This window comes from Suncus etruscus, chromosome 5 (assembly GCF_024139225.1).
Source record: "Suncus etruscus isolate mSunEtr1 chromosome 5, mSunEtr1.pri.cur, whole genome shotgun sequence".
In the NCBI taxonomy this organism is placed as follows: Eukaryota; Metazoa; Chordata; class Mammalia; order Eulipotyphla; family Soricidae; genus Suncus; species Suncus etruscus.
The window spans coordinates 37,374,360-37,388,955 of record NC_064852.1 but is presented as its reverse complement, the minus strand read 5'-3'; the positions used below and the strand labels follow the sequence as shown (position 1 = coordinate 37,388,955).

The window sequence follows — 14,596 nt, the reverse complement described above, 5'->3', positions numbered from 1 at the left end:
TAATTTAAGGCTGGTTTTATACTCTAAAATCTTATGATATTTTATAATTTTATAAAATTCATAAATTATAATTTTATAAAAATTATAGTAAATTTTATATTCTAAAATCTAATTACCAGAGTGAATTATTTTTAGTCTTTAAGTTCTATATCATCATTTTAAATTATGATTACTAATCAGTAAAATTTTGTATTTAGAAAAAATAGCAATCAAAATATCCCAAAAGGCTTAGATAATCTGAAAAACAACAAAGATACCTCTCCATAAAGCATAAACCTGTTATTTTATAATCAAAATAAATAAACAATGGCATAAAACTATGACTTCCTATAGAAATTATTGATAAATAGTTTCATTGTCTACTTGAACTATTAGACTTTGTTTCTTTATTATGAAAAGCTTTAACTGAATTTACATTAAAATACATAATTTTTGTGGTCTTAGTGGGTATAACAGAAAGGCTTTCCTTCCAAGTGGCAAACCTGTCTTTGACTCCTAAAACTATTTATGGTCCACTTAACATGGCCAGAAGTGATCAAATAACCTTGACACAAATATGCATTTACTTCAATTACTATTATTATTTTTGTTTGTTTTGTGGGTACACTCGATGGTGCTTAAGGGTAATTTTTGGCAGTGCTTGAGGGACAATATGCAATGCCAGGTAATAGTTCTCAGGTCAGTCACATGCAAGGAAAACACCCTAACCACTGCCGCATTAGTTTTGTGTGGAATTCACTACTGTTATAGAATTTTTGAGTACAATGTGCTGTTTAACTTGATATCTATATTCTTAAATTGGATGTTCTATGAATACTACACAAAATTAATGATGTTTTAAGAAGAATTGAGTTTCTCTGGAAAAGTTTAGAGAGTAGGAACATTACTTTTGTCTGTTATAGCTATCCAACTTAACTCTTTCATATAAAGGGAAGTTTGAACTACATGTCAGTAAATTATGACTTATCAGTAAACATCTAACAGAACAGTTAGTGAACCAGAATTGGTTTGTAGGTCATAAATTGTTGAAACCACATATAAGACACAAGTAGAGACAAATCATTCTAAAGAATTGACAAGATCTATGTTCATGTTACATAGTTAGCAAGTTTATTTTAAAGAAAGGTAAAAATTAAAGGGTATAAAAAATGCACAAAATGGGCCAGAGAAAAAGTACATTGGGGGTGGGGATTCCACTTTAACATGGCTGATTAGGACTCAATATAGATAACCCCCAATAATGATTGCTGAGCACAGAGTCAGCTGTGAGCACTGCCATATCTGTATATGGCATATATCATTAAAAACAAGATAATACTAATAAAGAAAAGATAAGCTATTAAAATTTAAATAGTATTTTTCTTGCCAGCCTTCAAATATCATTTATATGTATATGCTCATTTTCATAAATAATATATTATGTTTATGTAAAACATAATATTAAATAATGACATCTTCATTTCTCTCTAATAAACTTTTTAAATTTTTCTCTAAGCTAGGTAAATAAGGTCAGGGTAAAATACTCTGCAGTGTGTTTTATTAATATTTAATATTAGTTAACCTGAATAATCAATGAAAATTTGAGTATCAGTTACATACATAGAAAATAATTTATATATTCTGCTTATTTATACTCATATAAATTTGTCATTGCCCTGAAAGTACAAAATTCTCTATGTAAAGTTTATGTGAATAGGTCAAACTTATTTTTATATAAATGCCAGAAATATAATATCAGGGTTAAGACACTGTTTTTTACATTACCAACATTATTCAAACCTTCAATAGTACATATAGTATCCGGAATACTTGTAGGGGTGTGCTGCAGGCGTCTTGCATCTCAGTAATCCTAGGGGGATGGAGTCCTTTATGAGAGGAAAACGGGTAACACAAGAGACCGAATATGAAATATGAAATAATGAAACCATACACAGAGAATGTGGGGTCAACACATTTTTCTGGCAGGCGTGTGACAAGTTTAATTATTTGAGCAGGGGAATTTATAGGGGTAAAATTAGGCACAGGTGAAGAATAATTATAATCAAAAAGCAGAGTACAACAGTAACAATACCTAAACTATGGGTGTGACTATAAAAATTCTAGGTTACAAAAGAGAAGGTCACAACTCAAGGTAACTCTTTGCAAGCTTACTTTAAATGCAAAATTAGGATTAGGAGGGAGTAGAAAATATCTAGGAATTTGATCTTTACTAGACTGGACTCTATTGTTTTAGAGGTTAAGTAAAGGGAGGAGTCAAATCCCCCAAAATGAGTTTCCCTATTTCTAAAGGAGGGTCAATAGTCAAGATCTGTGTTCTGGTTACGCCCTTGATTACCAGAAACTGTAGCTACAAGGACATATTTGAAAAAGAGAGAAAAAAAAGTATTGTCTTTGCTTTTGGGGCTGGCTATATCCAGAAAAGGGGTTCTCAAATAATCTTTGGTGCTGGAATTTCTGAGCCAAATAATTTGATAGAGGCCATTATTTTGCCTGATATATACAAAGGAGAGATAGTCAAATACTGGCTGAAAATGTAATGCCAGGCATCTCTTTGGAAATTCTTCAACCATTCACGCAGGGGAAAAAGGCATCCACAGCGGGCCTTTTGAGGAACCCCATGGGGCTTAAATTAGTTCTACCCACCAGAAAAATCTGAGGATACATCTGTTGGGCTGAGCACCCCTAAAAACTTAGGTATGTCCTCACAGGAGTGATCTCTTACACAAACCAGTCCCCTAAAAGACACAACACCAAAAAGGCAAACATTCAAAGATGGATACTGGAATATAGTTAGTTTGTTAAATAAAAAGCAAAATCCAAACACACACAAACACACACACACACACACACATTAAAACAAGCTATGCCCTTGATGTTTATAGGAGGGGGAAAATGGAAGAATTAGTAGTGAGAAAAATAACCCAGAGAAAAGTCAACTATGATCTAAGTTACAAGCAGAAGGTCACATGTTCCTGGTAAATGAGGACACAATGATTCAAAATGGAGGCTTCAGGCTTGATTTCACTATTAGTTTACAAAAGAAACTTGCCATCAGGCAAGCAAAATCCCTTCACAAATGCACATTTCATAGAGAACAAAGAGTAAGACAATGTTTCCCCACCAAATCTGACACATTTTCTGACAATGCTCAATAGCTGAGAGAAAGGTTTAAACACACATCAGCATCGTAAATGTTTCTAAAAGCTAGGGACAGAATTATCTTCTCTTTAAGAGAATATTCACAGTCCCCTCCAGCAGAACCAACTAAAGGTTATACTCATATATCATAGGTAAATTAAATGAGATTATTGATATACTACCAACCAAGTTCTTGGTAGTTTCAGGGCAGATGAATAATCAATATAATCTGGAGCAAACAGTTGCTTTAGGTACAGGAATTAATATATAATGATTGATAGCTAGTAGTAGTGCTACTAGAAACTGACACATGATAAAGAACAGAATTTTAGGCAACTTCAAACACATTGTACTTTTACTTTTCAAAATATTATGCAACAAATGATAAGTTAAGATGTAAACTCTACTTAAATAAAATAAAAGAAAGTTTTTCCCTCTGATTTATCTCACAGTGGAGGTAATTCATTATATTTGCGACACCATTATTTATTTTCTTGGGTTGAGTACATTAGCATTTCTTTTTTAAAAAGATATTATGACTAATAAAACATACAGAATAAAATTTTTGCAGTTACTTTTTTAATTTAGGAAAATATATTCTTTTTTTTTTTACCCTCTCCAGAGTTGCAAGTCTGCCAACTGCAAATATTTAGTCACAGTGAATACATTTAAATATTGGGTTAAATTCCATCATCAGTTGCCACATTTCCTCCTGGGCTCAGCATTTATTTATTTATTAGATTTTCCAAATTGTATGCTTGGCTTAAATAGCCTCAGGGCTAAAATACAATAAGCTTGCATTAGTTAAAAATATAACCAGCATCAGCAACATGAAAACATAACAGTAAAACAGCATGAGAATATACATAAAAACAGAGTCATCATTTTAACACTCCATTGGGACAAATTATGTTACAAAGATAGATTGTTTACTAAGCCCTAAAGCCAAGGCGGCTAGGACTCTGGGGGTTCACATAGGCATGGAACTCAGGTTGGAATGGTCATCACAGACTTCTCAGAGGAATGTAATTCTTCATACAGGGGAAAATCAGCATCTGTTACCAAAAATTGATTTTATTTGGCATACAATTTATCAGTAAATAACACCCTGTAACCTTTTCTCTCCCCTTTCTCTTGTTTTCTATCAGTAAAAGGAAGCATTTCTGAACATCAACACCACATTCCTTAACCCTAATAGACATTGAGAAATATGTCTGATATTTTAATCTAAAGTGAGGAGGTGGAATGAGTTATAGGGAGAAAATAATACAGAATAGTTTATGTGTGCATTCATCATATATGCACAGTAATTGCTACTTAACAACGCATTTTGAGCATTCAAACAGATGGATAGTTGTCTACTTTAAATTTTATAAAATCTTAGGGAGATTTCAACAAGCTTTGAGCAAATGCTTTGCATTCAGGAAACACAGCTGTGATATCTGTATAATAGGTCCACCCAAAAAAGGAGAAGCAACAAAAACGGAAAATGAAATTTTAGGTTAATTATCCTTTTATATTTATTGTCTTATTTTAAATTAATCCTTACAAATTATGTATTTGAATATATCAGAATCTAAATGAAAGTCTTCCTTTGATGGGGCCGGGATGGTGGCGCTAGAGGTAAGGTGTCTGACTATCAAGGGCTAGCGTACGACAGGCCATGGTTCGATCCCCTGGCATCCCATATGGTCCCCCCAAGCCAGGAGTGATTTCTGAGTGTATAGCCAGGAGTAACCCCTGAGCATCAAACGGGTGTGGCCCAAAACCAAACAAACGAAAAACAAAACAAAACAAAAAGAAAGTCTTCCTTTGATTTGCCTTTATGTTTCATTTTTCATTTCATTTTCATTCAGCCATTAAAATAGAGATAGAAACTTTCAAGGTCAAGATTTCACCTATCTCTTCAGTTTCTTCTTTTAATCAATTATCAAAACACAGAATTTTATGAATGTTGCTGACATGGCTCACACTTTTCATACCATTTCACTTTTCTCTACATCTGACTCTTAAGCATGAATCAATTATTTCTATATTTTCTCATAAGAATATCTCACCTGCAATCTCAACTATGAGTGGCAATTTTTTGTGTATTCTCTCCATTGATAGCATGTATTCTATTTTTCTGTATTTAATTCAACAGTGATTTTCTTTTTACTACTAGACCATCTCTTTACATATTGTTTAGGGTCAGTAGGGGTCCTCAGACATTTTAAAGGGGGGTAGTTCACTGTCCCTCAGATGTTGGAGGCTTGGGCTATAGTTGTTTATTAAAAAATTATGAACAACAAACACTGGAGAGATAGCATGTAGGTATGGTGTTTGCCTTGCATGCAGAAGGACAGGGTTTTAAATCCCGGCATCCCATATGGTCCCCTGAACCCCTGCCAGGAGTGATTTCTGAGCATAGAGCCAGGAGCCAGGAGTGCTGCCAAATATGACCCCAAAACAAAACAAACGAACGAACAAATATTCTTAAAAAAATTATGAATAATGGCCAGTAGGCCATAGTTTGAGAACTCCTGTGGAGACTGAGAGGAAGAGTCAAGAGACAGAATAAGAGAGGAGTTGGAGAGTGCAGCACATATTCCACACATGAGCACTGTGGGCCTGGGCTGGTGGCAGTATAAATGTCCTAGACAGGCCACATTTGGCAATCAGGCTGTAGTACAAGGACCCCTGTTAGTGAACGATATTAATCTACTTTTACTTTCGTTCACAAAAATACAAGTTCTTAACCATTTTAATTCAGTTATACAGTCATCACTAATAGCTTTCAAGCCTTTAATAGTTAAAATTCTATGGAACTTATCTTACTACAATTACTTATATTGTCTAGAACAGGGGTCTCAAACTCGCGGCCACATTTTGTGGTCCACGGCCAGCCTTCAAATATCGCAGTATTCATGATTATTTGCTTACCAAATAATCACAATAAAAATAGCATTAGTAAGAAAAAATTCCATTAAACATTTGCATACTCGGAGCAGTTCCGTTCCGGGTATGCAAATGTTTAATGCAAATTTTTGCGATTTTTTTCTTACTAATGTGATTTTTTTATTGCGAACATTTAGTAAGCGAATAATTGTGAATACTTTGCGCCTAGGCAGAAGTCATTTCTGCTGCTCCTGCCTGCTGTCCCGGAGGTCTAAGGGAGATAAGGGAGAGAAGTTTATTACAGATTAGATTTTGTCATACCTTCATCATGACTTTATCAAAGCCTGCAGTGAAGAGAAAGATTGATGACGAGCACAGACAATTTCAGGAAAAGTGGGAGATGCAGTATTGTTGAGTACAGGAGCATCCCCACATGTCTTATTTGCTCAGAGAAAGTTGCAGTACACAAGGAACACAAATTGAAACGCCATTATTCAACTAAACATGCTGAGGAATGTACAAAATATCAAGGAAATGAGAGAGCCAAGCGGGTTGCCAGTCTTAAAGCATGTTTAATAGGGCAACAAGATTTCTTCAAGAAAGCAACCAAAGAGAATGTTGCATCAGTCTAAGCTAGTTGCATGGTTAGTGAGATGATTGCTAAGGCAGGGAAACCATTCACATGAGAGTTTGTTAAAAAATGCATGTTACAGGCTACAAGTATTATCTGTCCGGAAAAGAAAGTTTAGCAAAATCAGCCTTTCTGTCAACACTGTGGCAGAGAGCATTTCTGACATGTCAAGTGACATTTATCATCAACTGTGGGAGAAAGCCAAATGTATTGATGCATACTCAGTTGCTCTTGAGGAGAGCACAGTTGTAACAGACATTGTGCAGCTCACAATTTATGTCCATGGTTTGATTGCAATTTTAAATTGACAGAAGAACTGCTCACAATAATACCAATGCATGGCCAGACCACCGCTAATGAGATATTTTGGCATCTGTGTGATGCCATTGAGAATGCAGGTTTGCCATGGAAGAGGTTTGTTGGAATAATAACCGATGGAGCGCCATTGATGACAGGGAGGAAAAATGGACTGGTGGCACTTGTTCCAGAAAAACTTGAAAAGGCTGGTGTAGAGAAGGCCATTGCTCTTCACTTCATTATCTATCAGCAGGCCCTTTTCAGTAAATGCCTGCCGTGTGACAATGTGATTTCTGTTGTGAAATGCATCAACCAAATCAGATCCAAGGGCTTATGCACAGGAGGTTCCATGCTTTTTTAGAGGAAATGGAGTCAGAATATGGAGATGTGCTCCATTTCACCGAGGTATGTTGGCTCAGCAGGGGAAATGTCCTGAAAAGATTTTTTGAGTTGAGAGAAGTAAAAGCTTTCATGGAGAAGGATGTGACTGCTGTTTCTGAGTTGAGTGATCACAAATGGCTCATGGACTTAGCTTTTCGTGTTGACATCACACATAAGCTGAATGTACTAAACAAGATGTTACAAGGCCTGGGGCAGCTTATCAGTGTCTCCACAAAACTTGTGTTATGAAAATCCCAGCTCTCTCAGACAAACCTTTACCATTTCCCAGCATGCAAGGAACTTGTGGATGCAGGCATACCATTCAGTGGTGAGAAATATGTTGGTGCTATTTTTAAGCTAGAGAAGGAATCTGATCACATATTTGCAGACTTGAAAAAGCACAGAGCCACTTTCCAAATTTTTGTAGACCCCTTTTCCTTTGATGTGCAAGATGCCCCTCCTGTGCTTCAAATGAAGCTCATTGACCTGCAATGCAACTATGATCTCAAAGCCAAGTTCAGGGAGATTAGTGGAAAAGCAGACATGCATGGGCAATTTTTGAGAGAATTGCCCCCCAGCTTCCCTGAGCTTTCCCGAATGTTCAAGCACACCATGTGCCTTTTTGGGAGCACATATTTGTGTGAAAAGTTATTCTCCACATTGAACTTCAAGAAGTCAAAGTACAGGTCTAGACTTAATGATGATCATCTTCAAGCCATACTGAGGGTCTCAACTGCTTCCTCTCTAAAGCCAAATGTGGTTCTGATTTGTGAGAAGAAGCACTGTAAAGTCTCTGGCAGCAAGGGATAGGCAAAAGATGCCATGTTCAGAAAAACTGTTCATGATCTTCACTCAATGTTCTAGTCATGTTCAGAAAAAAATAGTTAAAACTGTTAATAATGACATTTGAGGACTTTTTTTTTTTTGTGAAATCCCTTATGCGGCCCTGCCTCACCCAAACTTTGCCTCCTGCGGCCCCCAGGTAAATTGAGTTTGAGACCCCTGTTCTAGAAGATTAACCTCTACCCCTCTTTCAAATTGCATATCTATCTCATACATCTTTCTTTCTTTAAAAGTAGAGTTTAGTGCTGCTTAGAATCTTTTCATATACATGAATATAAAAACATATATACATAACATTTTACTCTGCTAATGTTCTGCATATCTGACTCTTTTCTAATCATTTTGGCTCACCTTCAATGTCAACTTCAGAGAAAATTTTTTTACTTTTATCAATATGTCTTGTTGAAAAGTCAATTGTTATGATAGACATCAAGGATATTCATGATATATTTCCATTTTTACCTTTTCTGAAGACCTTTGTGGTAAAGTAGAAAAAACATAATGAAACCTAATTTTAGAACCTAGTTTTGATCATGGAATCAGAAATTATATACATGTATGTATAATATATATGCTCCTTTCTAATAGTACTTTGATATATTTTTTCATATCATTTACTAGTTTCTGGAATAATGTAGATTGTAAATATATATATATATTATTGATTAAATTCATCTACTCTTCCTTATAGCTTCAAATAAATTCCATGAGAATAGTAAAAATCATTTTCTCATATTTACTACTCATTTCTAATACTACAGAAAATTTGAAACAATAAAATTTAAAACATTTAACATTTATCAAGAAGGCAATGGAGACATTTTAGGCTTAATCTTTTATTAAAATCATGTTAATTATGTTGCTGTTAATCTGATTATAAGTATTGTTTCAAATAATTTTGATTTTTAGAAATTCGGGGTTCTTTTTGTAACTTGTTATTTACTATCTAATTATAAAAGCACCAAAAATAAAAAATTTTAACAAAAATTTACATTAGAAAAAAATAGCAAATTTTATTAAAAAATATAGTTGAACAAGTTAACTGTAAAAGAGTTTAGATACTTGATGATTATCAAATAAAAATTTAAATGGTAATTTTCTTGTAATTATACTTTAACTTTGAATAAAATATAATTAACTTTTTTATACATATTTATGACCTTTTTTGAAGTTAATGATTCTTAAGTGTCAGATACCAGGCTCTATATTTTAATTATGTAAACTCAAATGTCTTCATTGCTTCTTAGAAATTATATAAACTAAGGCAAATTATAATAGTTTCTATTAAATAGAATGTTCTCAATAATTATACACTTTTTTTTAAATGAAGAAAAAAATAGCTGATAGGTGATCCTCTTATCACTGGGTTTTTATCCAGCCTAATATAATTAATTTGAAGCTATAAGTAAAATAGAATGACACTTAATCCTCTCTTTACATACAAGCTGTATAGGATCAAACAATTTAAAACTGGCAAATGTGATTTTTGCATCAATATTAAGGTGTGTGTTTAGTGTTAAGAATTTTTTTCCCAATGAGAAATTATATCAAAATATTTCATGTAACTATATTTATTTTTCTCCTTTTAAAATGTCTTTACATCTAGGGGCATTTGCCTTTCATGCAGGAGGTCATCGGTTCGAATCCCGGTGTCCCATATGGTCCCCCGTGCCTGTCAGGAGCAATTTCTGAGCATGGAGCCAGGAATAAGCCCTGAGCACTGCCGGGTGTGACCCAAAAACCACACACACACACACACACACACAAAATGTCTTTACATCTAAGTCTGAATAGGCATTCTCTGAGTTGAGTAAGGAATTCAATCCTAATTGTTTTATTGATGCAGTGAGATTTTGAAGAAGTACATATAGAAAAAAAGGAATATAGGTTTAGGAAAATAACATAATAAAGAAAAAGGAGGTATGCACTATTGTCATATATATGTTATGTTATAAGTTATTAACTTATGATATAAGTTCTTATTACTAGAGTATTATAGCATTTATATACCAAACTACTTTGTCACTTAAAGTGTTGTAATAATTTTCTCTCGCTCATATATATATATAATTTATATATTATTATATATATAATATATATATTAGAGGGAAGTTTATGAGGAAAGTTTAGGCATAGTATCATAAGAAGAAATTAAAAGAAATTAAAAGCTTAGGAAAATATTGCATGTATATTTAAATTTCTAAGATACTTGTCCTATATTTAGAATAAGAAAACACATGAGTGTATTCATTTATGAACCAAAACTAGAATCAAACAGTACTAGTAGAAAAAATACTAATAAAACAAAGACATCATAAACAATAACTGTATATATTTTCTTCGTAAATTCTGTGTTAAACGTTACTATGTTTTTTAACTTAGCTTCAATTCTAATTAATACTGAGTTGAAAAATTAGGTTTAAAATCTCAAATTGTCACAATACTAAATAGGAAGAATCAACATCTTCTCTGGAAGCAACAATGTACAAGGGATTTTTATCAGGCTGAAATTATTCAAAATTATGAATTTATTTATTCTTCTTGAAAATATCTCAGTATGCCATTATATTTCTGGTTGAGGAACTTGGCTGAAATAGTTCGATCTTTAAATGGAGAGTAGCATATTATATCACATTTACATGAAAGTTAAAGACAAAAACAAAACAAACTAAAACGCTTGGCCTATAAGAAACAAATAGAAAATAGTAGTCATCCAAAGTCAAGGAGGAAGAAATATGAGTAAATTAGATAACATTAAGAGTTTGTATTACTGCACAATTAGAAGCTAGATATTTTTTATTGAAGAACATATATACAAATATTGAAAAAAATATTATGGTGACACCTTTAATATAATCCTAGATACACTAATATCTTGTTCATGAAATAAGAAATTACACAGAATGTTGGAAATCTTTTTATAAATCTTGTATATATGTTTTAAAAGTAGAGTATAGTAGTACTTTTATTTTCTAAATCAAGCTCCTTCATACACTTAGCTAAACATGAACAGGAATTTGCTACATCACATTCTATAGGCATATTCTGTTTTTTATTTTCTTTTTTTTGGTCCCCCCATTCACAATACAGACCAAGCAAAGGGCCTGGTTTGAGGTGTATACGGGGAGCATTTACTGAACCTACTCTTTCTATACAGTCAGTGTAGAGAACACAGCCTGTGGTAAGCATTGGGAGGCCTTATCTTTTCTTTTCTTTTTTTTATTTTATATATATATATAAACCTTCATCAGTGCAACATTCCCATGACCAATATCCCAAGTGTCCTTCCATCCCACCCCACACTGGTCTGTACACTAGACAGACTTTCTACTTCCCTCATTCAGTCACATTTTGTTATGACAGTACTCAGTGTAATTATTTCTGTGACTACACTAAACAATCCCTGTGGTGAGCTCATGTTGGGAGCTGGACTCTCCAGTCCTCCTCTATTTTGTTTCAGAGTATCATTCCACAAATGTTTTTCATTTTTCTCAAAACCCATAGATGAATGAGACCATTCTGTGTTTTTCTCTCTCCTTCTGACTTATTTCACTCAGCATAATAGATTCCATATGCATTCATGTATAGGAAAACAACTAGAGATATATTCTGAAAATGCAGACTTTACTACCTTTATTAATTGTGCTTATTATCAAAATATTTTGTTTAGTCATTGGATACATACATTTCGAAATAGGATGTGCATCTAGGAAAGCAAAAAAAAAAGTATGTATATTTTGAAGTGGATTAAATGTCAGACTAAATTCAATTATTTATCTGTAAAATGTTCTTTTAGCAGTAGCTACTCTGGAAAATGGTTCTATAGATTTGCAATGAATTGAAACTCCTATTTTCTACCAATATAACTTTTTTTACTTTCACCTCAATAAATATTATTTCCTGTTTTTTTATATTTTAGTTATCTATTACCTACTTCTCTAAGATTTCATGGAATTAAATTTATCTGTCATGTACTTCTTTATAATTTTATACCAAGGACTATAATAACTGCTGAAAGCTTGATGCAAAAAATAATCAGGAAATAAGCTATTTGTACCATAGAAAATTACAGTAACAAAAAACTATAGTTAACATAACAATTTAAGATAATCAATATAGTCTTCACAACATGCAAATATTTCACTTTTCAGATGAACAAATAATGTCATAAAGGGCTACCTAACTATCATGATGATATAGATATTATTATTAGCTTTGACTTTAATGTACTCTATTTTAACTCACAGTCACATGTTTCTATTGAAATAACATTTTATTTGTATAAATTACATTTAATTTGTGTTATAAACATAACTTTATTATATTTATCTTAATGACATAATATAATGATCAGTATAGTAATATTGTAGATTATTACTGGATTTTGGTATGCGAGACATAATAAATGTGTAATTTGTTCATATAAATAAAATAAATATAATCAAAATTTTAAGATTTAGGACTAGAGAAACTTTCTAAGATGTTTATTTTACAATATATTTAAAGGTTTATATTTATAGGAATCTCATGTTTAATACTGATAAAATCAATCTACTATTTTACTTGCATTATACAATTATAATGTAAAATATAGTCTTATAATTTATATATTCATATTATTGTTTATATAACTATAGAATTTGACCTAATTATTGCAATTACAATTTTAAAATTATACTATATTGATACTTTCCAAATTATTAAGGGAAAATATCACTTAAATTTTATTACATTTTTTGTATATATAGGAATTCAATCATATGCCTAAAATTTTTATTATTTGGGAATTGGTTTATTTTTTGGTGGTTTTACTAGTTTAAACCATATTTTTTCAGAGATTTTGATCATAAAAATAGACTAAATATATATTGGCTGTTTACCCAAGTAGGTCTGAAAGAAATGATCTAAGGAAATGTCAAAAGAGCAACCAAACGTGAAACATTTTTTCATGTGCAATAGAAAAAGCCTCCTAAAGATCAGTCTAAATATACTAATTAAATTCACACCAGAATATCTCTCTTGTTCTTATTTTTCTTAGTGTATATGATAATTTCAGGAATTCTTTGGGAAGCAAAGAAATTCATTTTATTTGTTAATGCTGTGAAATGAATTTGAAAATTTCACAGTGCTATTGCTATTGAAGAACTGAAAAAGTTTTTGTTGTTGTTTTTGGGGTTTTAGTTTTTGTTTTGGGGCCACACCTGGAGGCCCACAAGGGCTACTTCGAACTTGGGTCCATCCTAGCTTGGCCTCGGACAAGCAAATGCTCTATGGAAGTGCTATTGCTCAGGCCCCATTTCTTTCTAGCTTTATATGCCTAAAAAAGGAGAAAACAAAAGATGATTATCAAGTAAAAACATTTCTCTCTATCCTCCCCTCCCGATTTTCTTTCTCATTTTAATTTAAGAGATTAATTCTCCTGCTGGTTGTAATGGAAATGAATTTCAATGCCACCCTGATGGAAACTGCATTCCTGATCTGTGGCGCTGTGATGGGGAAAAGGATTGTGAAGATGGTAGTGATGAAAAAGGCTGCAATGGGACTTTACGACTGTGTGATCACAAAACCAAATTTTCATGTAGGAGCACAGGTAAGCAACGCATTGCATTTAACTGTCTCATTTCTTGAGTTTAGTTTGTGAACTATTTTACCTTTTTTTTTTAGAGTGTCTTAATATTTACTTTTTTAATATCTTTATTTAAGCACCATAAATACAAACATGTTGTAGTTGAGAACTATTTTAGCCCATTCTCAATCTGCATTTCACAATGACTTATTGAATTAAAGAAACAGTCTTGTTATTTATAACATGCTTATTTATTTATTTATTTATTTATTTTTATTATATTTTTGTTTTGATTTTGGGCCACGTCTGGTGATGCTCAGGAGTTACTTCTGGCTATGCACATGCACTCAGAAATCGCTCCTGGCTTGGGGAATCATATGCAACGCAGAGGGGTGGGGAGCGGGAATGGAACTGTCCATCCTAGGCTAGCGCAGGCAAGGTAGATGCCTTATTGCTTGCGCCACCACTCCGGCCCCTGTTTTTATTTATTTTTAACATATACATTACTTCTAGCATTGACTGAGGGCTAGCCATGGGCATAGAATAGTTCTTAGAATTTCCTATAAAATTTTTTTATCTTCTGATATCATAACCGGAAAATGAGACCCAGAAAACTTTTTAATTTACATTAATATTAAAAGTTTTTTTTCTTTAAAGATTACAGCATTGCAACAGAATTGAAGGATCTTGAATACTGCTGGGACATTATGCAGTAACAGAACATCAGTACCATAAACTTTTAAAAAAAATGTAACATATTATCTAAATATAATAAATAGTTTAATAGAATTTACATTTTCTATTTTGAGCAGTAAAAAGAATATAAACTAAAATAAATGTAAAACATAACGATTTCATTATTG

At 32.6% G+C, this 14,596-nt stretch overlaps 1 protein-coding gene and 1 non-coding gene across 2 annotated transcripts in view; one reads left to right on the top strand and one right to left on the bottom strand.

The window, feature by feature from the left end:
- Positions 1–14,596, top strand: part of LRP1B (LDL receptor related protein 1B) — a 1,191,264-nt gene that overhangs the window by 544,811 nt on the left and 631,857 nt on the right. Inside the window, 1 exon segment of the mRNA XM_049772845.1 lies at positions 13,575–13,757. Within this exon segment, the coding sequence (XP_049628802.1) occupies positions 13,575–13,757 (183 nt within the window).
- On the bottom strand, positions 11,233–11,365 carry LOC126010128 (small nucleolar RNA SNORA51). The gene has a single exon (XR_007496264.1). It is a non-coding gene; the product is annotated as a small nucleolar RNA SNORA51 (small nucleolar RNA).